Here is a 23,141-nt window from a genome sequence, read left to right on the forward strand (position 1 = left end):
GGGCTTGTACTGTTTGGACCTTTGTATGATCTTAATAAAACATCTTGAGAACTTGGGCTGAATTATATAAATTACTTTAAAATAAGCCTTAAATTTTATGAGAAACCAAGTAAGTTGGCTTGCCAAGTTTTTTTGTATTTCTCAGCCCTCTCAGTATCTATTAGTGAAATTATTAAGAGATGTCTTAGGATGCTGATTTTTAAAAATTCCCTTTTAAAGCAAATGGGTATTCATACCTAACAAATATAACATAAATGTGTCATGATGTGATTGGTACAGCACAGCATAAGTGTGCATGAGCCGCATGTCCCTGGTGGGTGGGGAGGGAGGGTAGGAAGACCAGGCTCAGCCAGGCGTACCCCACGTCAGCCCAGTGGCTCTGAAACTTTGCCTTCAGGACGGCTTTTTGCTCCTAAAGATTGTTGAGACCTCCCAAAGAGCTTTTGTTTGTGTCGGTTACAGCCCTTCATATTTACCATGTCAGAAATTAAGACACTTTCTTCAGTTTAACAATAAACCCATTACATGTTGACGTAAGTAACATTTTTTATGAAAAGTAACTACCTTCCCCTGTGTAGTGAAAAGAGTGGCATTTTTACATTTTTGTGCTTTTCTTTAATAACCGCCTTAATAAACACGTAGGTTGTCGTACCTATTTCTGCATTCAGTCCGTCATGTTACACTGTTTTGGATCAAGTATTTGAAGAAAACCCAGGTATTTAGAAAAAGAAGGGCCTTTTATTCCCCCTGAAAGGGCCTCAAGACCCGGCTTTGAGAACTGGCTGCCTGAGATGCTCCAGATGCTCTTTCACTAACGAGTGACATATTTTAAGCAGCCCTTAGTATTGAATTCTGTTAAAATTTGCTTAGTAAACTGAATCGGAAGGCCTAGAAGTATGTGATCTTTGTCACTTGGTCTCAAAATGCCTGTGTGTTTTCTTCTCCATTTATTTTACAACCCAGATACATTTGTAGTTGTAGTCAGCCGTGGCTCCGGTCAGTGGAACCCCTAACTAGCATCAGCGGCCCCACTCCACATGAGTCACTACGGGGATGAGGCAGGCCGCCGAGGTCCACCCAGCCAAGGGTGCCGTCCTTCCGCTGCCCCCCCCGCTCCCACACACGCATGACGATTGTCGTTTAATAGATGAGTTCTTGTTCTCCAGACACCCGAAGTACTTGCTTCCACCATTCTGCATCCTTTCTTGAAACTTAATGCCAAATTATTGATTTAAATTAAAATTTGAACTTGTTTTATTACTAACCAGCCGTTCCAGTTAAGTCTTGAAGTGTGTTCAGCCTTTAACTGGGGATGAAATCTGATGAGGAGGGAAGGAGTCAGAGGCTGTAGGACTGCACTGGCCGAGTGCCTGTCCGGAGGGCCGGCTTCGTGCCAGTAAGCAGCGGGCGTTCCTCTTGCAGCTGGAAGCTCGGCTGGAGGACGCCGTTGCCGAGGCCTCCAGGGAGCGCAAGCTTCGTGAGCACAGCGAGAACTTCTCCAAGCAAGTGGAAAGTGAGCTTGAGGCCCTCAAGGTAGTGCCTGCCAGAGGCCAGACTGTCACCACCCTTACTGTCGTGGTGGGCTTGTCGGGGAAGGGTGGCTGCGGATGAGATGCCGGTCGTGGAGAACATGCCTTTATGGCAGCTTTTCACTTTTAAAACTCCAGTTCCTTCATGTTTTCCCTTCTGTAAAAAGTCTCAGGCAGTTTATAGGAAGCCCTGGTAAACTAACACCTGATACCTACTGTTTATCTTGAGTTTCTTTTTGTTGTTTAAGATTTCATTTATTAGAGAGAGGAAGAGAAAGAGAATGAGGGCAGGCACGAGCAGGGAGGAGGAGGGAGAAGCAGGTTCCCCGCGGAGCAGGGAGCCCGACGCGGGGCTCTATCCCAGGACCCCGGGATCATGACCTGAGCCGAAGGCAGGTGCCACCGACTGAGCCACCCAGGCCTCCCTGTCTCAAGTTTCTAAATTCAGTGGAGTTCATTTCTGGAAAAGTTCCTTAAAGCCCACATCCTGCCACTGAAGTTGAAGAGACAGGCTGGTGGCCGGGGCGGGGCAGCCAGGCACCTTGGGAGGGAGCGAGCGAGCAGAGAGCACTAGTGGTAGAACGGGTGAGGAGGTGGCGGGCCTCCTTGTGAGCCTGGTGCGATCTCGGGTGCGCGAGTCGCCACTCTGAGCCTTGGTTTCCTTGTCTGCGAAGTGGGGACAGTGGGCCTCCCTCTCCCGCGGCACATATCTCAGAACTGCCTGTTTCTGTCCGTCGTCCCTGCTGCCATCTGGTCCGGCCGGCGGCAGCCCCGTGGGCCTAGACTTGTGCTCCCTTGTGCCTGAGTGCTTGTCGCCGTCCAGAGTGACAGTCCACGCGCCACGTGGCAGCCAGAGCGCATCCTGTCCTTGCGCACACCGGTGGCTTCCCGTGGCTCCGGGGTGACTCGACCCTAGCGGCACCCCTCCGGGCACTTCCCCTTCCCGCTCGCCCCAGCCGCCCTGACACCCTCCTGTTGTGCACACAGCTCACTCCCAGCTCAGCGCCTTTGACTTGCTGCTCGTCGCCTGACATGGCGCTTCGCGTGTCACCACCTCAGCGCTACCTTCTCTGACTGTCCACTTCGTGCCACCCCCATTCTTTGTCGCGCTGCCTTGTGTTAGTGTCTTGTTGCTTAGTTACTGGCTTGTCGGTCTCTCCCCCTCTGCCCCACAAGAGCAGAGAGCTCAGTGTAACCCTGTTACTACAGAGGCACCTGACACGTAGTCAGCCCTCAAAAGAATATTGTTGCGTTATGAACAAACAGTGGGAGGAGGCTTTGAAGACCATTCGTGTCAGGGTATAGAGACAGAGCTTCTGCAGACCCGGGCGGATTGGGGCACATCCCTTCAGCAAGGCAGATACTGGCAGTCCCTGGCATCCACCTGACTGAGGCCACCTGCATCAGGTGCAGCGCCTGTCACTGGGGGGGGGGACCACCGGCCGCGTGGCCCTCGGGAGGACACAGAGCTCTGTAATTAACTTAATTTAACCTTTATACGCAGATGAAGCAAGGAGGCCGGGGACCAGGTGCCACCTTAGAACATCAGCAGGAGATTTCCAAAATCAAATCTGAGCTTGAGAAGAAAGTCCTGTTTTACGAAGAGGAGTTGGTCAGGCGTGAGGCCTCCCACGTGCTGGAAGTCAAAAACGTGAAGAAGGAGGTGCACGACTCAGAGAGCCACCAGCTGGCCCTGCAGAAGGAAGTTCTCATGTTAAAAGACAAACTGGAGAAGTCAAAGCGAGAACGGTATGTGTCCGTGCGCTCCTCAGTGTCGCGGGTGCCGGCTTGTGCCCCTGCCCGCCTGGCGGCTGGCTCAGTGGCTTCTGACTCCTTTCTCTCTCGCACCTTCCCAGGCACTCGGAAATGGAGGAGGCGGTAGGCACAGTAAGAGATAAGTACGAGCGTGAGAGAGCCTTGCTTCTGGAGGAGAACAAGAAGCTCATGGCTGAGAACGAGAGGGTAATCTGTGCCCCCACCCGCGGCCGCAGTGTCCTCAGTCATGCGTCCTGGGAGCTTAACGCTTATGGGAAGTCCTAGGTTTGATCTTCAGAATGGGGTGTTTCACTGGGTTAAAAGCTGCTAATTACCCCAAACCACCAGCTCTTACCTCTTAGTGTGTTCAGATTTGTATTGAGATGTGATGGAAGTTAGATACACTCGAAAAATCTACATTGAAAACTAAGTTTGGGACAATATCTCATAACGAGGAAAGCTTTCAGACTCTTGAGAAGAACTTGGGCTATAACAATGCTAACGTCCTATTTGAAGGGCACCCTGTTAGCTTCTAGCTTCCCACAGAGATCCCTAGAACATACAAAAGGTTAAAGTCTTAAAAAAAAAAAAAACAAAAAAAACCCCACAGTTTAAAAGGCACCAAATAACAAGTTGTGTGGTACAATTGTTTAATTTCAGCTTTGTTCCTTTGTGGACAAACTCACAGCTCAAAATAGACAACTGGAGGATGAGCTGCAGGACCTGGCAGCCAAGAGGGAGTCGGTTGCCCATTGGGAAGCTCAGATTGCAGAGATCATTCAGTGGTATGTGCGTGCCCGTCCGCGGTTGTCCCCAGCCCTGCCTGAGCCCATCGGGCTCTCCTCACCGACAGTTTCTCTGAGGCCTCAGCACGGACCTCTCTGCTTTTTCCCCGAATCACTAAAGTCTAGGGCCACCAGCTCTGTCCAGTGCTCATCACATTGGACTAAAGGTGGAGAAACCGCACTGAGTCACTGACGGTGTGGGTCAGGCTTGCACGCCCCCCGTGTTCTGATGAGCGGGAGGCTGGGTCTCCGCACAACTCAGCAGAAGGGACTGGGGCTGCCCTTGCTAGCAGAGGCATTTGATGGTCGTGGGCAACTGTTCCGGCTGATAGGACACGGTGTCACTCTGTCCTGTGGGAGGCGGGAACCTGTTCTCATTTTCGGCCCCTCTCCTCTGGCTCACGGGGTATGGGTCCTCCTCTAGGGTCAGCGACGAGAAAGATGCCCGAGGTTATCTTCAGGCTCTTGCTTCTAAGATGACCGAAGAGCTCGAGACTCTGAGGAGCTCCAGTCTGGGGTCAAGAGCACTGGTAGGCTTCGTTCTGAACTCTGCATTTTTATGGCGATGGAATTCATTAATGGCTTTCTGTTGAGCATGAGTGCAGCTTAGTGCCAGGCGGGTCTCACTGATGAGGCGGGACTTCCGTGTGGCCAAAGCTGCCCAGTTTGAGGAGCTCAGGGTCTGCGAGTTGCCGGGAGATCACAGCCTGTTCTGATACTGCACACTCGCACAGCACGTAATCACTGCGTGCCAGGCTCTGTGGAGGGATCCTCAGCAGGACGGGCTGCTGCCCTCACGGACATTGGTCCTGTTCATTCTGTCACCCGCCCGGGCAGTGGTCTGTGTGTTTTGAGTGCCGGGAGTGTGGCGAGCTCTGGGCTGAACGCAGCACCATTTCCGCCCAGGCTCACTTGTGGGCACAGCCACGCGCGGCCCTCCTCCTCCCGTTTGTCGTTTGCGCAATACCTGTGTGTGTGTGTAGGTTACTGTGTGGGTCACATACACGAGTAACAAGAAAGGTAGAGTGAATCAATTCTGTTAGAACTTTGTCTAGAACTTAACAAACCCAAATTTTCATCCCCGCATTGTGCTGATTTGAAGGTATATTTACCCTAAAGGGGCAGCATCTCTGAATGTCATGAACCACTCATCCCATCACCCAGGCACCTGGCACATTCATACCATCTTGTCAAAGAATACAGCCATGCTCTTTGCTCTGTAATTGGAAAACATGGTCATTTTTAGATTTTCGGTTTATGAAAACCAATTCAAATGATCAAATATTTTTCGTTTCTACATTTTCTTTTTTCTTCCAATCATGTTTATACATATACTCGCACTTATGAACTGCACTGAGTAAACTTAGTGTACAAGCCTTATAAAAGATGAAAGGGGGGGGCGCCTGGGTGGCTCAGTTGGTTAAGCGACTGCCTTCGGCTCAGGTCATGATCCCAGGATCGTGGGATCGAGCCCCGCATTGGGCTCCCTGCTCCGCGGGGAGCCTGCTTCTCCCTCTCCCACGCCCCCTGCTTGTGTTCCTGCTCTCGCTGTGTCTCTCTCTGTCAAATAAATAAATAAAATCTTTAAAAAAAGATGAAAGAATACAGTCATAGGTCCCTTTAGCAAAATGGATTGATTGAGATTCTTGTCACAGAATATTCCTATTGGAGGGCTGGATGAAAGTATCTTTCCTTTCTGTCCTGAGAAGTGTATTGTTCACCTGTTAAATCCGTGTAGGACGCAGTCATCTGAAGACTTGCTGAGTTTTCTCTCATTTACTGGATTTCAGTGCGGTCGTTAGCGTCTAGATGAGCGCCACTCTCTGTCCCTGTGCCACCTGCCCTGGGTTATCTTTCTTCTCTTTACTGTGTGGACGGAAAATGAAAAATCCTGTGTTAAAACTCTAAAATGGTCTATCAAAGTGGTATCCCCAGACTGCTCTCCCTCCTGAAAGCGGACGGACCACATCGGGCTCTCAGCAGGCGTGGGCACTGTCATCAGGCTGGTCTCGTTCGCCGTCCCCATCCCTCCTCCTCCCCGCTGTCAGTCAGTCTTTCGTCCCAGGTGGGAATGACTGAGGAGCACTGCCGTAGGCTCCAAGCGTGAAATGGCACAGTGTCTCAAGATAAAGGAACAGTAAGACAACTGGGGCCTCGCAGCATATCTTAGGTTTGTAAGAGAGGCTGATGGGCTCAAATAGGAGTTACACTTGAGTTTCAGTCTTACTCTTTTAAAGAATAAGAAAAGGTACATCTCATTCTTTAGAAGATATCTAAGAATAAAAGTCACAAAATGCCCAAACTAAAATTGGGTCTGATGGACTTTGATAATATTTAACAGTATCAAATTAATATTTAAATTAATTAATATTTAAATGATAATAAAAGTTTTAGAAAAAAGATGACATACCTGCCAGCATTTTGTTAAACAAATAAATAGCTTAACAGTATATCTGCAATATTTCATTACTCTAGGATCCCCTTTGGAAAGTTCGCCGGAGTCAGAAGCTGGACATGTCTGCGCGGCTAGAATTGCAGTCTGCTCTTGAGGCAGAGATCCGGGCCAAACAGCTTGTTCAAGAGGAGCTGAGGAAAGTCAAAGACATGAATCTCTCCTTCGAAAGGTACCTGGTACTGTGGTCTGACCGTGCAGGGGGCTGTGTGAACTTGGGCATGCCCCTGCGCTGTGACATCAATTGACTGAAGGAGCTTTGAGCAGTGGGACATTTTGGGCACCTAGTAGGTGCTCAGTAAGAATCGACTGGACAAATGTGCAGATGCCCTTCACCTACTGGAGGGTTATGTTAGTGTTTCCAAGGAATAATGAGAGTGGTATGAGTCCACGGTTCTGAAGGGTCGGTGTCTGTGTGTGTAAAGGGCGATCCTTGTCTTCCCTGTGCTGGGTCACAGGACGTGGCCACATGTCTGGTGGGTACCTCTCTGAGCTTCTTTTTCACCTAGTGCTGTTCAGTTCAGTTTCGAATTTTTCCTTTTAACCTAAAACTTAACTTTAAAATATAGGTTGAAGGCGGAAAGCCTATTTGAAAACTCTTTTCCAACCTCGTACAGTCGTAAGAACACCATTTACACACGAGTAAACTCAACCAGTGTGTGATGAGATGCTATGCTGTCTGACGTGCCCAGGACACAGTAGTGACCCGCTCGCGGCTTTGTAAAAAAACCAGGCCTCCCTACTTGTAGTAGTGCTGTTGATGTGGAAGGTGGGGCAGGCTCCTCCCTGAAGGGGGTGGGCGCCTGGGTGTCACTAAGGATGTCACTGACAGGATTACTGAGTCACATGTTCTGTTGGTTTGGGGCTTAAAAGAGTAATAATAGCTACCATTTAAATACGCTCCTTGTAAGCGATGCTGTTAATGATGTGACCCTTCCAGTGTTCCCGGGAGGCTGGCAGTCTTACAACCCCATTTTACAGATGATGAGATAGGCAGAGGTGCGGTGGGCCAGCCAGCGCTCCCCGCTAGTTCAGTGCAGACCCCCGCTCAGCTGCTGGACTGTACCGGGCGCCTCCTGGCCAGACGTTAACCACCGCAGCCTGACTGCTGTGTTGCTGCGTGGGAGCCCCGAGACCCCTGGTGCTCGGGCAGCGGTCATGGCCGCAGGTGCAGCCCACTGTCTTGCCAGCTATGCGAAAGACGTTTAGAGGTCGTGCGTCCTCGGAGGACAAGAGGAGTCCTTTATTTATTTATTTGACAGAGAGAGAAGGACTCCTAGAGAAACTAGGAGTGTCAGAAACTCCATGACGGCCTCAAGAGATACACCTGCATTAACCATGATTTTTAAGATCCGTGTCTGTTTATAATTCGGAAGTATCCGGACTCTCCATAACATACTCAGTAGGCTCACCCAGGCCAGGAGGGGATCTGTGTTTCTGTTCAGTGGAGAGCCTGCCGTGTTCCAGCACTTTTCTAGGCACTGGAGACGAGCCCCTGCCCTCACATTCTGACACTTGCTGAGTCAACGTGTAGATGACCTATTCTCAGTGTGCTTAAAGCCATTTGTTTTTTGTTTTTTATTTTAGTAAACTAAAGGATTCCGAAGCCAAAAATAGAGAATTATTAGAAGAAATGGAAATTTTGAAGAAAAAGATGGAAGAAAAATTTAGAGCAGATACTGGTAAATTAAAATTACAAGCTTCTGAATTATTATTTAAATATAAACTTTTTTTAAGGATATGGTTTTGTTTTAGATTTAATTTTTTTTAGTTACGTAAAGAAAGGACTTAAAACAATTTCAAAGCCAAAATTCTGAAATAGGGCACATTCAAAGATACCTTCCCCAAAGGTAAGCACAGGCTTTGGTTTATCCTTGCCATTGGATCTTGGAATACACAGCAGATACATGCGTGTAAAGGCATGCCTCCGTATCCCCCTGGTTACACAAGGCAGCCTGCTTGGGGCTCCATTCTGTGTGTGGGTAGGGCCACGGCGTGCGAGGTGGGCCCAGGTTCTGTCCGCTCATGGCCGTGCTGCACCACAGTCTGCCAGGGGCTGTGGACGGTGCTGGGCTGCACAGAAAAGCCATATGTGTATAACAGTTCCTATTTCTGGGGGGGTATTTTTGGAAGTGGGGTTGCCAGTTAGAGAGTAAGCATGCATCCACTCGTGCTAGCCGTTGCCAGACTCCGCCTCAGAGGCTCATTCCGCAGAGCGGGTCTGCATGCCGAATAGGAGAGAAGTAGCATCGAAATAGAGTTCACTCGCGCTTCTCTTATTGTGAGCAAGATGGAGCTCCTTTTTGTATGTTTAAGAGCTATTCGCATTTCTTATTCTGTAATTTTTTTTACGATTTATTTATTTTTTTTTTTTTTGAAAGAGAGAGAGAGAGAGCTCACATGAGAGGGGGGAGGAGAGTCAGAGGGAGCAGCAGACTCCCCGCTGAGCAGGGAGCCCGATGCGGGACTCAATCCCGGGACTCCAGGATCATGACCTGAGCCGAAGGCAGTCGCTTAACCCACTGAGCCACCCAGGCGCCCCTCTTATTCTGTAATTTTTATGTATTTGTATCTTTTGCCCATTTTTTTTAAAATTCAGGTTAAGTTTCTTCTAGAAGCTTTTTGTTACACGTCAGGTTTTTTCTTCTAGAAACTTTGTATATAGAGGATAAGAGTCTTCTGTTTGTGATAGAAGTTACAGATATTTTTCCTACTTTGTCTTTTGTTTTTTTTTACTTTGCTTATGTTTCGTTTTTTACCAAGCATAATGTTTTTTGGTGCTTTTTTGTTTTTAATTTTTGTGCAATAAATTTATCAGTCTTCTCTCTTTTCTCGAGTCATAGGGAGATATTCTCAAATCCCCAGGTACTCCAAGTAATTCACTCATATTTTCCAATACTGGTATGGTTTCATTTGTTAAATTTGGATTACTGATTCAGTTGGAATTGACTCTGATGTACATTTTGAGGAATGGGTCTAGTTTTATCTTTTTCCTGTGCTAGTTAGGAGTCTGATACCAGTTATTGAAAAAATTTCCTCTCTGTACTGATTTCACATGTGACCCTTCCCACATGAGACTCCCCCGAGCACCAGAGTCTGTCTCTGGATTTTCCTCCTCGTTCATTGTTGGCTTGATTGTGATTAAGGAGGTTTTGGGGAGCCTGTTTTAATATCTGGTAGATCTCCTCTTCCAACCCCCTTTTGTAGGGATTTCTGAAACCATCTTCCTAGGTGGCTCTCCCAAACGAACGTGACTAGAATTGCATCAGATTTAGCAGCTTCTGGAGGATTGATACCGTGATGACGTTGCGTCTTCCCATCTAAACACAAAAGACGGTCTTTTAAACCTGCCCTGACTGGTCTTTGTTTCTTTTTTACAGGCCTCAAACTTCCAGATTTTCAGGATTCTATTTTTGAGTATTTCAACACTGCACCTCTTGCACACGATCTGACGTTCAGAGTAAGTGGTTATTTTTAGAAGTGACGAATTGATGGTAAATTAGGCCAGTATGACATGCTCTGACCCCATGTGGGGCCACCCACAACATCTAATAGCTTTTTCCTCATGCGGACCTGTCACGTGGTGGTCAGTGTATGAGGTTAGACACATTTAAGGTACTTGAAATGATCCCAGAGAAGCGTCCTCAGACTAAGTGGAAGTTGATTAAGAAAGTGCTCAGCATCTTCGGGGAAGAAATCTACGCTGGCCTCTGGCGGTGTGCTGAGTATTTCAGGCAGTTTTTGTTTTTCTTAATTTATTTATTTGTCAGAGAGCACGCACGAGCAGGGGGAGGGGCAGGCAGAGGGAGAGGAAGAAGCAGACTCCCTGCCGAGCAGATGCGGGGCTCAGCCCCAGGACCCTGGGATCATGACCCAAGCTGAAGGCAGACACTTAACCGACTGAGCCACCCGGGCGCCCCATGGCAGTTTTGAAAATACAAATTCTCATACCACAGCAAATGAATAAGCCAGCCTCATTAACCTTTCAGTGACTCCTGTATGGCTGTACAGTTTGGTCTTAAGGATGGGTGGAGGAAAGAGAACAGTCTTGTTGGTCTATGAGAATAGTTCAGCCCCGGGTACCCTGTCGCCAGCCTGGTGTCGGCGTTCAGTGTGGCGAGCCGCTGCTCCGGGAGTAGGTTGGAGCCGCGAGAGGAAGCGGCTGTTGGTGCTGTGTGAGCCCCACTTCGTCCCTGTGTGCCCTGCAAGTGTACCCAGGACAGCCTTTCCCTCTTTTTCCAAAATGCTAGGGGTGGACCCTTACTAGCAAACCCTGAAACGAGCCAGAAAGTAAAAATAATGAAAGCAGATCTCATTAATGGGATTTCTGACAAAGTGTCATTGTTTTTGTTAATTTCCAACTTTTTATTTAGAAAATTATAAACCTGCAGGACACTTGAAAGAAAGTACAGTAAGCCTACAGCTGTCTCTCACCTGTGTGCACAGACATGTCCCCTAACACTCCAGGGCCTGTTTCCCGAGACGAGGGTGTTCTCACGTGACCGCAGTGCTGCTAGCAGGCGGAGGACGCTTCCCGCTGACGCCGAAGCAGAGCACACGTTTACGTTTCCCTTGTTGCACAGCAAAGTCCTTTGCTGCTGGCCGGCCTCCCCTGGTCAGGGTCCAGCCAGAGCCCACAGCAGCGCCCCCGTCCCTCCTCCACCCCCAGCCTTTACAGCGTTTGTAGCTGTCCTGCGGAACGTCCTGTGTTCTGGATTTGTCTGATAGTTCCTCGCGATTAGAAGCGGGTTGTACATTTTGGCATGGATTCTGCCCAGGAGACGCTGGGTACTTCCCATGTGTGTAGGGTTGGTGATGCCAGGCTTCATCGTCAGGGTGAGGTGGTGTCCACCAGACCCCGCCCCACCCCTTCGTAAGCATTGGGCCTTTGGGATGGCTGCGGGCTGGCGTCCGGCAGCAGTCCTTGCCTAGGACCGGTTATTACCAAATCGAGCAGGTTTGTATCGCGCCTACCACTCTCCCATACCTGCTTCTATTTACTTGTCAAAATGGTTCCTTATCAAATTAGTGATGCTTGTCTTTTCCCTAAAGTCCTCAGGTTTCCTTAAGAAGCAGATAGCTTTACCTGGTCCTCACAAGCTGGTTCCTTCAGAAACCTGCTGCCTCGTAAGGCCCGTGTGTCTCCCACTGTGGGAGCGCCAGGCACGTCCTGGTGGACCGAGGGCGGCTGTCCTTACCGGGTGGAGGTGGCCCAGAGAGCCAGGGCATTTCCGCAGGATTAGTCCAAGAGGAGTGGTCCTTGGGGAGGTGGTCTCATCTCGGACCTGGACAGAGGCCGCTGTATCCGGCAGCCGGCGCTCCTGCAGTCTCCGTTTGGTTTTAATCCCTCTTTACTTCTGTGGTTTGAAGAGGAAGGACATTCACTGATGGAAAGAAAAAATCCTTGGTCAGAGTCTGGGTTTTTCAGGAGGTGTTTCCAGACCTAAGGATCATCTTTTAGGAGCTTCTCCCCTGCTTTCTCTGTACAAACACATTCAATGCTACAGTGTTGGTCATGGTGATGGAATCAGTGTGTTTTTGTGCAAGGGTTCATTGGGCGGGAAGTGATCCTTCCCATCTGTCACAGTCAAGGACTCTGCCTCGTCCCCACATCTTCTGCCAGCCTCTCAGGAAGAAGTAAGTCACTGCCCATGCTGGCCCCCCGCCGCCCTCCCTGTGTCCCGAGCAGCCCTCAGATGTGGACGGCTCCTCATCCTTAATTCCCATTCTTGGACTCCCCAGCCAAGGGAGACTAGCCAGGTTGTTCCGTGGCTGAAATTCAGTTACCTGATATTCTTTTACTCTTCATTTATCTAGAGATGGAACTCTAATGTGTGTAATATACCTTATTTATGGGTGAAATTTGCTTAGTTTGTACTTTGATGATTAGCTAATCGATGTAGCGTTTCCCTCGTGAATTTGTTAACAGATTCAAATATCCTGCAGTACACAGTTGTGTGTGTTCATATGCACACACCACCGTCCCATCTGAATTCGGCTCCTTGTATAGGAACCTCATTAATTACAACTTTTAAAAAGTGTTTCTCTGGTTTGCTTCCTTGGGGTTTCAATGTGGAACATGATATGAAGCTGTCAACTTCTCCCGTAGGAAACTACCAGCTACCTCTGCATCATGGTGCTAACACTTAACTGAGCATAAATACGTAGTTTATGTATGTCTGTGCAAATATCACAGCCTTTTATGAGGAAATAATTTCAGGAACACTCAAAATGAGGTCCTTTTTAAAGTGGCTTTAAAATGAGCTTCAAATTAGATTCAAAGCTTTAGCTTCAGTTTCAAATTGTGAAATTAATTTGGGAATCTTGAGTTTTTAGAACAAAACATTGCCTCCCTGTGTTGTAGAACTTTCAGGGAAATTCTTACTTCTGGGTCATAGGCCCCAGACCCCTGTTGATGTCCGAATTTCTTTCTGGCCCCTGAAATGAGGTTAAAAGGTATTGGACTCCTTTATCTTAACTATACCAGGTATAGATAAAGTCACTTCTGAACAAGACCAGTGGGTTGGCAGTTTCCAGTTCCTGCCCCTTAAATGGGGGACGGCGGGAGAACGGGTGGTCAGGGCTGCGGGTGGAGGGTGAGGCAGGTGGCCTCCGGCCTTTGGCGATGACCGTGGCTTGTCAGACCACGCAGTCACCACTCTGGTCTCAGAATGCCAAGGGCAGTGGCCCTGGGGGAAGACAGCAGAGCTGTGAGTGACGTGGGCTCTGATGGGACGTGATGGGAGTACAGGCCTGGGTGGGACCCGGGGTCCCTAGTGGGACAGACCGTGCAATCAGAGTCTGACTTCTGTGGAAGTTCTCTCTTTCCCACTGTGTCTCTGCCTTTGTTTTCACAGAGCGGCTCAGCTGGGGAGCAAGAGACCCAGGCTCCGAAGCCAGAGGTGTCCCCGTCGGTTTCTGTGGCCGCGAGCACAGAACAGCAGGAAGTAAGCAGTGTTGCCCTGTTGCTCCTCTGTGAGCCCTTGGGTTCCCTCCCCGCCCGTGCCCTTGATGGGCAGAGGGTGCGCTCATGCCAAGGTGGCGCCCGGTGCTACCTCGCAGCCTGTAGCAGGACCTTCTGCCAGCCGCCGAGCCCGACTTGTGTCTCAGTGTTATTGTCAGCGTATCAGCTGGGCGAGGGCTGCTCTGACGGATGTCTCAACAACGTAGGAAATTAAAAATGCTATTCATTATTAATCAGTTCTAGAGAGAAACGAATCCCAAGCAGGGTGTGATATGTAAGAGCAGTATCGAGCTCAGAGGATGCTCACCTGTCCCTGCTTGTCCCCAGGACATGGCTCGGGCCACGCAGAGGCCACCCACCGTGCCACTGCCCACCACGCAGCCCCTCGCTCTGGCCGGACCAAAGGTAAGGGCCTGGCTTTGCACCCGTGCCGCTTTCTCAGTTGTAGGAGGGAACTTTGAATAATAAGACTTATTATTTTTGTATGCACAATGAGACACTGGTGTCCTAGTAATGGCTTGCCTTGAGCAGTGTGTGGTCCATGATGTGTCAGGACCCTGTCTCTCTCTCTCTCTCTCTCTCTCTCTCTTTTTTTAAAGAATTTATTTATTTGAGAGAGCGTGCAAGAGAGCACAAGCAGGGTGAGGGGCAGAGGGAGAAGCAGGCCCCACCCGGCTGAGCAGGGAGCCCGATGCGGGGCTCGATCCCAGGACCCTGGGACCATGACCTGAGCCAAAGGCGGACGCTTAACCGACTGAGCCACCCGGGTGCCCCTGACTCTGTGTCTCCTTAATTCAACCAACGAATGACAGATGGTCACATGTTAATTGGAAATTTCGGAATTCGGTCTCCTCTCCTGCATCTCCCAGATCGTAGTCCTTTCTCCAGCAGTGACCACTCTGGTCACGTGTCCACACCGCGCTCCCCGCAGCTGACTTCCATCTGTCCGTCTGCACTTGGAACGGTAGAGAACCATGGGGTTCGTGGAAGGGTGTTTTCCCCCAGAGTAAGCGGAACAGCACCCAGCGTGCAGTTCTGTACCTCGTCTTTCCCAGAAGTGTATGTGGAGAGCCTCGTGCCGGCTCCCAGGACTCTCGTTGTGAGGAGGCCCGAAGTTTCCGGCTTAGCAAGCATTTGGCTTGATGCACTTAGATGCTTTGTTCTCCTTTAACGAGGCATGACCTTAACTACAGACAGCAGGCCAACTTAGACACTTGATTTTGTTAGGCTTTGGGCTTCGATTCCTGTAGAGTCAGGGGTCAGGGGGACTGCCCTCTGGATTTTGTGTTGCGCACTCCCTTGCTTCTTACTCATGGCCCCGTAGTATTTGTGTCCCCAAGTAACGAGCCTTTCTTTTGCTCTGTCGGACCTTTACACACTCGCGTGCTGCGCGTCTCTAGCTTGCTCCTCTGCTCAGCCTCACCTTTCATTCCATCGTGGATCGCGTCGTGACGCGCCCGCCCTCCCAACGAGGGGCGGCAGGTCCGTCCAGGCCCTTGCTCTTAGGAACGGGGCTGCTGTTCGTTTCTTGCGTGGCTCTGGGTCTCACATGCAAGCACAGCCCTGGGTGGCAGCCCCCGCCAAAACGTGGCCCCAGCCAGCCCCCAAGAGCCCCCGAGAGCCGCCAGCACCAGAGCGCGTGTTGGCTGTGCTAGCACAGCGTCCCTGCCTGGCCCCCCTTGCTGTTTCTGCAAGCAGACTGCTCACCAGAGGAGGCATGTGCTGGCTTCTTTTCTGGCTCAAGTTTGGTCGGTGGGTGGTGAACACTACTCCTTGGTTAATACTGGTGAGGAGCATATACACCTCAGAGTGAAGTTGCACATTCTCAGCTTCTCAGCGTCATGCCCAAGTCTGTCAGTTTGATCACAAGCAGACTGATGGTCCCTGCTCAGAGCCAGGGTCTCACCTTCTCGATGTTCTTCCTCCAGCCGAAAGCTCACCAGTTCAGCATCAAGTCCTTCTCCAGCCCCACACAGTGCAGCCACTGCACGTCCCTGATGGTAGGGCTGATCCGGCAGGGCTACGCCTGTGAGGGTGAGTGTTGGCCGCGAGCCGCGGGGGGACCAGAGTGTGTGACTGGGACGCACCCGGGGCGCGGGTGGGGGGCGGTTACTCTAAAGTCACATGAGGCTGGAATACAGAGCCAGTGGTGAGCTAGCCGAGGGCAGATTCTCTCTCTCTTTAGTTTTATAAACGCTCAGGCGAGCTTTGGGAGACACAGTCCCTAATCCTTGCAGCCACGGGAGAGGACAGGGCCACAGGGTGGCCCAGGTTATCTGTGGACTCTTGTTTACTATGAAATGAAATGTCCACGGTCCTTCTGGAAAATCAGGAAGAGCAGAGAGTAAACAGAACTTTACACTCTTCCCCGTCACGTTATCTGAGGCTAAGCACTGGTGTTTGGTCTCTCCTGGTGTCATTGTTGGCCTTGTAACCTCTGGGTGCACCACTGCCCTGTGCCGCACTCCTATCTGGCACACGACGGTGCAGTGCGATTGCCCGTCTCACAGACGGGCCCCCAGCTGACGTCACACGCGATGACAAGTGACAGCAGCTGGTCACGGGGGGACTTGCTCTGCAAGAGCAGCTTTGTGCGCGTCTACCTGGCAGCAGAAGCCTTTTCCTTGTTCCCTGGCAGGCCTTCTGCTCGGCTGCCAGGAGCCCCGTCTGTCCTTGAAGCCACTGCCCTGTCACACGCCCGCAGCTGGTTTCCTCCGGAGGCGATGGGACGGAGCTATGGGGCGTGAGGCCCAGCTTCCTGGGGGAGCAGCACGCACGGCCCTGCGGCCACGCTGCTGTGCTAGCCCTCATGCCCACGTCAGGGCCCCCACAAGCATGCTCGAGGGCTGCTCGGTGCCAGAGTCCCTGGGCTTTGTGGGGACTGTTCCAGAAACCGTTCACTCCACTGGGTGTCCGGGCCGTGTCTGTGACGTGGGGACTACTGCGTGGCCGCATCTGTGGCGTACACTCTGCCACGGCTTCTGCTCTGGAGGAAGCAGGTTCTGATCGCAATGCTCCTTCACTTTTCCAGTGTGCTCGTTTGCTTGCCATGTATCCTGCAAAGAGAGTGCTCCGCAGGTGTGCCCCATCCCCCCTGAGCAGTCCAAGCGGCCTCTGGGCGTGGACGTGCAGAGAGGCATAGGAACAGCCTACAAGGGCTACGTCAAGGTAGGACATGTGGAGGCCGGGTGGGGGAGGGCACTTTGCATCAGCTCCGCTCTCCCTGTCTCGGTCGTGATGACCCACAGTCACGCCGCACTTCTCGACAGCCGACCTTGGCTGCTTTGTGAAGTGACCTTTGTGCTGGTCCGGGGATTCCTCCCCTCCTGGGCAGTGAGGCATTCAGGCCCGGGCTCTGAGGAGCCCAGAAACATGCTCAGTCCTCCGGAGCCCCTCGTCCCCACCTTTCAGTCACTTAGAGATGGTTCCAGAGCCGGTGCCGTCTGAAAACCGCTGTATCCAGACAGCCTCAGAGCTAAGGCATTCCGGGATGCCACGTGTGGTGCAAACACGCCTGTTCGCTGGCTTGCCCACTTTGTTCCCTGCATCACCTTTTATCCTGTGTGGGCCCAGACCCGACTCTGGCCGCCAGCCCCGGGGAGGGTGGTTGGGGGGGCGGGGCGCTGTCCCTGGAGAAGCAGGCCAGCCACACAGCCGCTGGATGGAAGCCCTTGGCAAGGGGGCTCCTGAGGCCCGGGGCCTGGCCTTTCTGGCGCAGGGGCACATGCTCACTGTTACCTGTAGGTCCCGAAGCCCACTGGGGTGAAGAAGGGATGGCAGCGGGCTTACGCAGTGGTCTGTGACTGCAAGCTCTTCCTCTATGACCTGCCCGAAGGAAAGTCCACCCAGCCCGGTGTTGTCGCCAGCCAGGTCCTGGACCTCAGGTCTGTTCTGTGTGTTCCGTCCCGTTGTGTGAGTTCTGACCTCTCTTTGGCCCAAAATGGGAGTTTGTTGCTGGGTTATCTTTAACCTCATTTATGCCTTCACATCCTTGGTCATCATGCAGTTCTAAAAACAGGTGCTTGACGTGCATGCTAGAAATTTCCCTTTGTGGTATTTTTGCATTCAACAATTTGACACATAGGTATTTAACGTAAGGAGACTATTTGCCCCAAGAACAGGTAGGAGGTTTCCCAGAAACACACTGCCCAGCCCACGGTGTTGGCACCTGCGTGTCCTGTCTGTGACAGATCTAGAGCCCAGGGTCCTGCCGCACGACACCCTCTGTTACCCATGGATCTCTCATCACCTGCCTTCCTAGCATCTGACGGACGGAGATGGCATAGCATCCCCCCTCCCTCCTGGCTTGTCTTAGGGGTAGCATCCAGCTCTGTGTTTCCCCATTTGTAAAATGGGCATGATTACATCATTAGGTCGGAGGTTGGTTGTGAAGATCAAAGCAGTTCCTAGAAGGTGCACACTCAGCACAGGGCCTGGTGTCCCGTCTGCCCCTGACCTGGGCAAGGGCCCAGCACCTCAGTCTCTGTACTGGTGCTTGGGGGGCCACGGGCTGTGGTGCCCCTGACGACAGCTCCAGGGACGTGTAGCTGAGTCACCTCCACAGCGGCTCCCACTTCCACATCCCCAGGCGATCCTGCTCGTCTGTCACTGGGCGCAGGTGGGCCCTGGCCTGGTGGCCAACAGCCCACGGGCAGGTGGAGCCCAGGATTCAGAGTGTCGGACGTGGGGCTTGCACGGCTGTTTGTGCAGGTTGCGTCCCATTCTTTAGAAGCCGTCACCAAGCGGCCACTTGACCATAGCCAAGTATGGGCCAAATCAGCGATGTGTATGTGGCTGGAAGCATCTGGCACAGACTAGAACCATGTGGCTCAGGGAAAGGGCTTTTATTCTCACACGTCCCTCATCACTGAAACACCTGCAGGGTTCTCGAGTCTGTGGGCTTTGTCAGCATAAGCGCTTTCTTACACAGCTGGAGGCAAGGGGCCAACCGTACGTTCTAGAAAGTAGAGCCATGGAAGTGTCCTTTCTCAGGAGATTTGTAGCACTGGGGGGTGGGGGACAGGCCCATGTGCACATTCTTTCTGATGTTCCGAGTGTTCTGTTTCTTACCAGAGATGAGGAGTTTTCGGTGAGCTCGGTCCTGGCCTCAGACGTCATACATGCTTCCCGCCGAGATATTCCGTGTATATTCAGGGTATGCTTTTCTCTGTTCCTCGGAGATGTTTCGTTAATCCTAAAAAGGAAAGTTTGTGGTGAAAGTGGAACAATTCTTTGGAGTATTTTACTGTGCCATAGCACGGGGCCAGCAGACCCCGAGCTCCTGCCCCTCCACCTCCTGTCTTGCTCTAGGTGCCGTCCCTCGTGTTGGGGTTCCTCTCCGGGGCCCCGCCTTCCCCACGTCACCAGTACTGCCCTCTGTCTTGCACCCCAGCCGGTCTGTGTGTGCAGTCACAGCGTGCCTGATGCTGGGAGCTGCCCCATGGTCCTTTAGGGATGGAATGTGCCCCCGCGGTTCCCCTCCCTGGGACTTACTCGTCCTCAACTGGAGCAAAACAGAAGGAATCAGTAGACGTTTCCCAGCAGCATTTTTGTTGGCCGAGATGGAGAGTCCCCCCACTGAGTTCCTGTTAGATGGTGTGGCATTAGGAAGCCTCTGAGCAGTTGTGGATTAGGGAAAGACTCACCCCCAACCCCTCCGTTGGGAATTTTTATAAACACAGTAGCATTTTCACTGAAGTCCAAGAATCCTCTTTCCTGAACTCACCTATCTGTTCAGAAACTGCCTCATACGTATGATACAGAAAATTGCCATCCTTGGGTGCTTAAAAGCTGACCATTCTGTACCAGCCAACGCCGTCCAGGCTCCTGCTGTGTGCTCAGGGGACGCTCACAGGGAAGCATGTGTAGGCAGAGCGTTTGTGTGGGAGATTCTGTTTTTCGTGTTCTGTTGTTAATTATAGTAAGGTCATTCAAGAAATCGTTTTAAAATGGGGTAACTCCATCACAGTGTTGGCAAGAGCAAAATCTGACAAAGAAGGGATGCAGGGCGCCTGTTTTTAACAGTGCCCCCGCCCGTTTACAGCAGCAGAGCCCCTCACAGCGTCTGTGGGCACCCCAGAATCGGGACTCAGCAGTCGCCCTGAGCCAGAGTGCTGGGCAGCATGCCCTCCAGCGCGAGGTGGTGTCCAGGCCAGGCTGTGGGCGTCTGTGCGCTGTACTTTGGTTGTCTTATGGCTCTTTTCTTTGTCACGAAGGTGACAGCCTCTCTCTTAGGGACACCTTCTAAGACCAGCTCACTGCTCATTCTGACAGAAAATGAGAACGAAAAGAGGAAGTGGGTTGGGATTCTAGAAGGACTGCAGTCGATCCTCCACAAGAACCGCTTGAGGAACCAGGTGGTGCATGTCCCGCAGGAGGCCTACGACAGCACGCTGCCTCTCATCAAGGCCGTCCTGAGCGCCGCCGTCGTGGGTGCGTGCCAGGGGCCGCGTGGGGCCGCGCTCTTGAGCAACGGGGAGCAGCAGAGCGTGTCAGCGGGTGCTGTGCTGCCCGATCTGCCCTCCAGTGGGTGGCGGCCACAGCCGTGTTGTCCATTGGAACTGAGTCCCTGCTTCTGCTTCGCGAAGCGAATGGCGTGCGTCAGTAGTACTGACGTTCGTGTGTTGTTCTTACCCCTCCTGCCTTGACAGATGGGGACAGGATCGTGGTCGGCCTAGAAGAAGGGCTCTACATCATAGAGGTGACCCGCGACGGTGCGTGCACAGGGGCTGCTGCCCGTCCTCCCGGGTTTGCACAGCCGGGTGCGGGAGCAGTGCCAGGAACCCTCGCGAGCTGAGATGCATTCAGTGATGTGCAAATTACGTAAACACAGGGAAAGGCAAACAGCTGAAAACCCCGTTTGCAACAGATAAGACAGGTGTTCAGCAGATGCGGGTGGAGTGTCCACTGGTGCCTCAGAGTCGGGCAGGGGCCTACCCCGGGCGCAGCAGAGCACACAGACCACCCGGCAGCGCGGGGGGCGGGGGGGCGGCTTACTGTGCTCACTGGGCTCGTCAAGCAGAGGACTGAGGAGGGAGTTGGGGGCAAGAAGGAGGATCATTTACTGAACTCCTGGACGTGCTGAGGCCTTACTGAAAGTTTCCTTTCTCTGCTTCAAAGTTTGACATTCCCTTCTTCCTGGCAAGGAAACGCGAAGTCTCCCGTGTCTCCCCTCTTCACCACCCTGTGTCTCAGGAGAGCATTCCAAGGAGACTAAAACTGGCCTGGGCCCTGGGCCAGGCTCTGGCCATGTCCCCCAGGAATAAGGAGCTGCTCCATGGTGGGCAGCAGTCCCTTCCTGCTGAGCCCGGTGTGAACGCGTACCGCCAGGGGCGACCGCTGCTGGCCCACACCCAGGGCTGCGGGTCCCTCAGGTTCCAGACCAAGGGCTCTGCTCAGAGAGCCCTTAGTGCAGGTCCTAACCAATTAGGGTATTGGGGAGATTGGGTTAATTTGGGGGTGGGTGCTTCCAGAGAGTTTATCTGAGGGTCCGGTGAGGTTGGAGACGGGCCTTTGTTCCCCACCTGCAACCCGAGGGTTCTTGTCTTCAGGGATGAACTGGAAGGAGGTCCAGATCCACCCCCCGAGGCTGCAGCGCGCTCAGCATCTCCCAGCTTGTGGGGGGCGGGGGGCGGGTCGCTGGTACCATGGAGGCAGAGAGAGGAGTGTGAGAATGGCGGCCCCTGGGGGCTTCTGAAGGAGGGCGCTGTCCTGGCATCTGCAGGACAGTGACATTTGCAGGGGTGGAGGCACGTTCTAGAGCGTGTTCTAGAGCTGGCTGGCAGGGAAGGGAGCTGATGGGGAGGTTCCTGGCGCCCTTGGGCAAGTGCCCGGGAGCTGCCACGAGACGCTGCTTTTCTGTTCCCGCAGTGATCGTCCGAGTTGCTGACTACAAGAAAGTCTACCAGATCGAGCTTGCTCCCAAAGACAAAGTGGCTGTCCTCCTCTGCGGCCGGAACCACCATGTCCATCTCTGTCCATGGTCTGCCTTCGATGGGGCAGAAAGCAACGTCGACATCAAGCTTCCAGAAACAAAAGGCTGCCAGCTCATAGCGACTGCGACACTGAACAAGAGCTCCTCCACCTTCCTGTTTGCGGCTGTGAAACGGCTGGTCCTTTGCTATGAGGTCCAGAGAACTAGGCCTTTCCACAGGAAGGTCAATGAAATTGTGGCCCCCGGCACTGTGCAGTGGATGGCCGCGCTCAAGGACAAGCTCTGTGTTGGCTACCCTTCGGGGTTCTCTCTGCTGAGCCCCCAGGGGGACGGGCAGGCTCTAACCCTGGTAAATCCCAATGACCCCTCGCTTACGTTCCTCTCACAGCAGTCTTTTGATGCCCTTTGTGCTGTGGAGCTCAAAAGCGAGGAGTACCTGCTTTGCTTCAGCCACATGGGACTGTACGTGGACCCACAAGGTCGGAGGTCACGCATGCAGGAGCTCATGTGGCCTGCGGCGCCTGTTGCCTGTAGTATGTATATGTTTTTCTGTTGCCATATCCCTGTTGCTGCTCTTCACCTCGACAGTCAGCATGCGTTCTAGTTTGCTTTGGTTTGTCTCTCAGTTCCCTTAGCCGAGCAGTTAGGCGCCGGAGAAGTGGGCCCCGTGCATTTCTTCGAGAGAAGGTGCAGTCCCGACAGCGCATCTCGGACCAGTCGGGGCAGGGGGGAAGGGGAGTCCCCTCTAGCGCCAGCCTCCTGCCTGCGGCGCCTTTCTCTCCTGGAGCACCCGGGCTTTGCAGGGGCCCCTGATTTATAAACTCACACGGTAATAAAAACAAGCTCTTAAAGGGTTTTGGTAGCCAGAAAGAAATTCAGCTCCAGTGTGCGGGGGTAAAGTTCTTGCTGGGCCAGACGTGTCCCTGGAAATGCTGGGAGCTGCGTCCCTTTGCCTAGTTTCAGTGGCATTCTGTGGAACGGGGTCCCCAGACAGGAGTCTCTAAGGCCTGAGCCTGGTGAGCCAAGGCCCCAAGTTGGCTCCAGGGGGGCACTTCCCACTCTGTCTGGTCACTCTTAGCAGACTCTACGCCTCAGATCACCTGCTCAGTGTATCCCGAGTCGGTGAAGCAGCAGGTCAAAGAGCAGGTGTTGAAGAGACGGGCCACAGGGTACACGCTGATGTTGAGCGGATGGGGGATAGGGGACGGGGTGGGAGGTGGGGGTCATATTTTTCCTTAATTACCTGAAAGGATGACCTTTTGTGTGCCTCGTTGCTGGCCACGCCAGGCTGGTAGAGTACCCGAGGGCGTCGGAACGAGGACGCCGAGCCCTTGAGAGGATCCACCGGCCTCGAGCTCTCCGGGCCTCTGCGTGTGCCTTGACTCTGTCAGCCCTCAGCCAGGGCAGCAGACAGGCAGGTGGTGGCAGGCCGGGGCCCTTCCCTGCCGCTCCCCGTTGTTCTCATGGGCAGCCTGGACAGGAGTCACCGCAGAGCCACGTGGCAACCCTGCCTGTCAGGGTCTTTTCCTCCTGAACCCTAAGTTTTTGAAAAGTTTATTGTGGAAACGTCACTGAGCGTGATGTTTTTGGCATCCTGGCTGTGTGGCTGGCACACACACCTAAAGCTCCTGTGTTGGCCATGTCCAGTTCTCGCTCCCCCTTTGTGCACAGTGCAGACACCAGATCCGTTTTAGAGCTGGCGAAAAATAAGGCACTAGGGTTC

The 23,141-nt window shown here is 52.5% G+C and overlaps 1 protein-coding gene across 3 annotated transcripts in view; it reads left to right on the forward strand.

Moving 5' to 3' along the window:
• CDC42BPB (CDC42 binding protein kinase beta) overlaps positions 1-23,141 on the forward strand; it is a 99,792-nt gene that overhangs the window by 66,857 nt on the left and 9,794 nt on the right. For 2 of the 3 annotated variants that reach the window (XM_028100503.2, XM_088024433.1), the window contains exons 14-30: positions 1,423-1,533; positions 3,034-3,278; positions 3,386-3,491; positions 3,945-4,069; positions 4,494-4,599; positions 6,545-6,693; positions 8,109-8,203; positions 9,902-9,981; positions 13,379-13,468; positions 13,813-13,890; positions 15,414-15,519; positions 16,517-16,653; positions 17,230-17,369; positions 18,559-18,640; positions 19,701-19,917; positions 20,136-20,198; positions 21,355-21,951. In XM_028100503.2, coding sequence (XP_027956304.1) covers positions 1,423-1,533; positions 3,034-3,278; positions 3,386-3,491; positions 3,945-4,069; positions 4,494-4,599; positions 6,545-6,693; positions 8,109-8,203; positions 9,902-9,981; positions 13,379-13,468; positions 13,813-13,890; positions 15,414-15,519; positions 16,517-16,653; positions 17,230-17,369; positions 18,559-18,640; positions 19,701-19,917; positions 20,136-20,198; positions 21,355-21,951 — 2,527 coding nt within the window. The remainder of the gene's footprint in view (positions 1-1,422; positions 1,534-3,033; positions 3,279-3,385; positions 3,492-3,944; positions 4,070-4,493; positions 4,600-6,544; positions 6,694-8,108; positions 8,204-9,901; positions 9,982-13,378; positions 13,469-13,812; positions 13,891-15,413; positions 15,520-16,516; positions 16,654-17,229; positions 17,370-18,558; positions 18,641-19,700; positions 19,918-20,135; positions 20,199-21,354; positions 21,952-23,141) is intronic. The other variant, XM_028100518.2, reaches the window with a different exon arrangement.

The sequence above is a fragment of the Eumetopias jubatus genome, unplaced genomic scaffold (assembly GCF_037043125.1).
Source record: "Eumetopias jubatus isolate StellerSeaLion01/CBP00866 unplaced genomic scaffold, mEumJub1_p1.0 scaffold_7, whole genome shotgun sequence".
In the NCBI taxonomy this organism is placed as follows: Eukaryota; Metazoa; Chordata; class Mammalia; order Carnivora; family Otariidae; genus Eumetopias; species Eumetopias jubatus.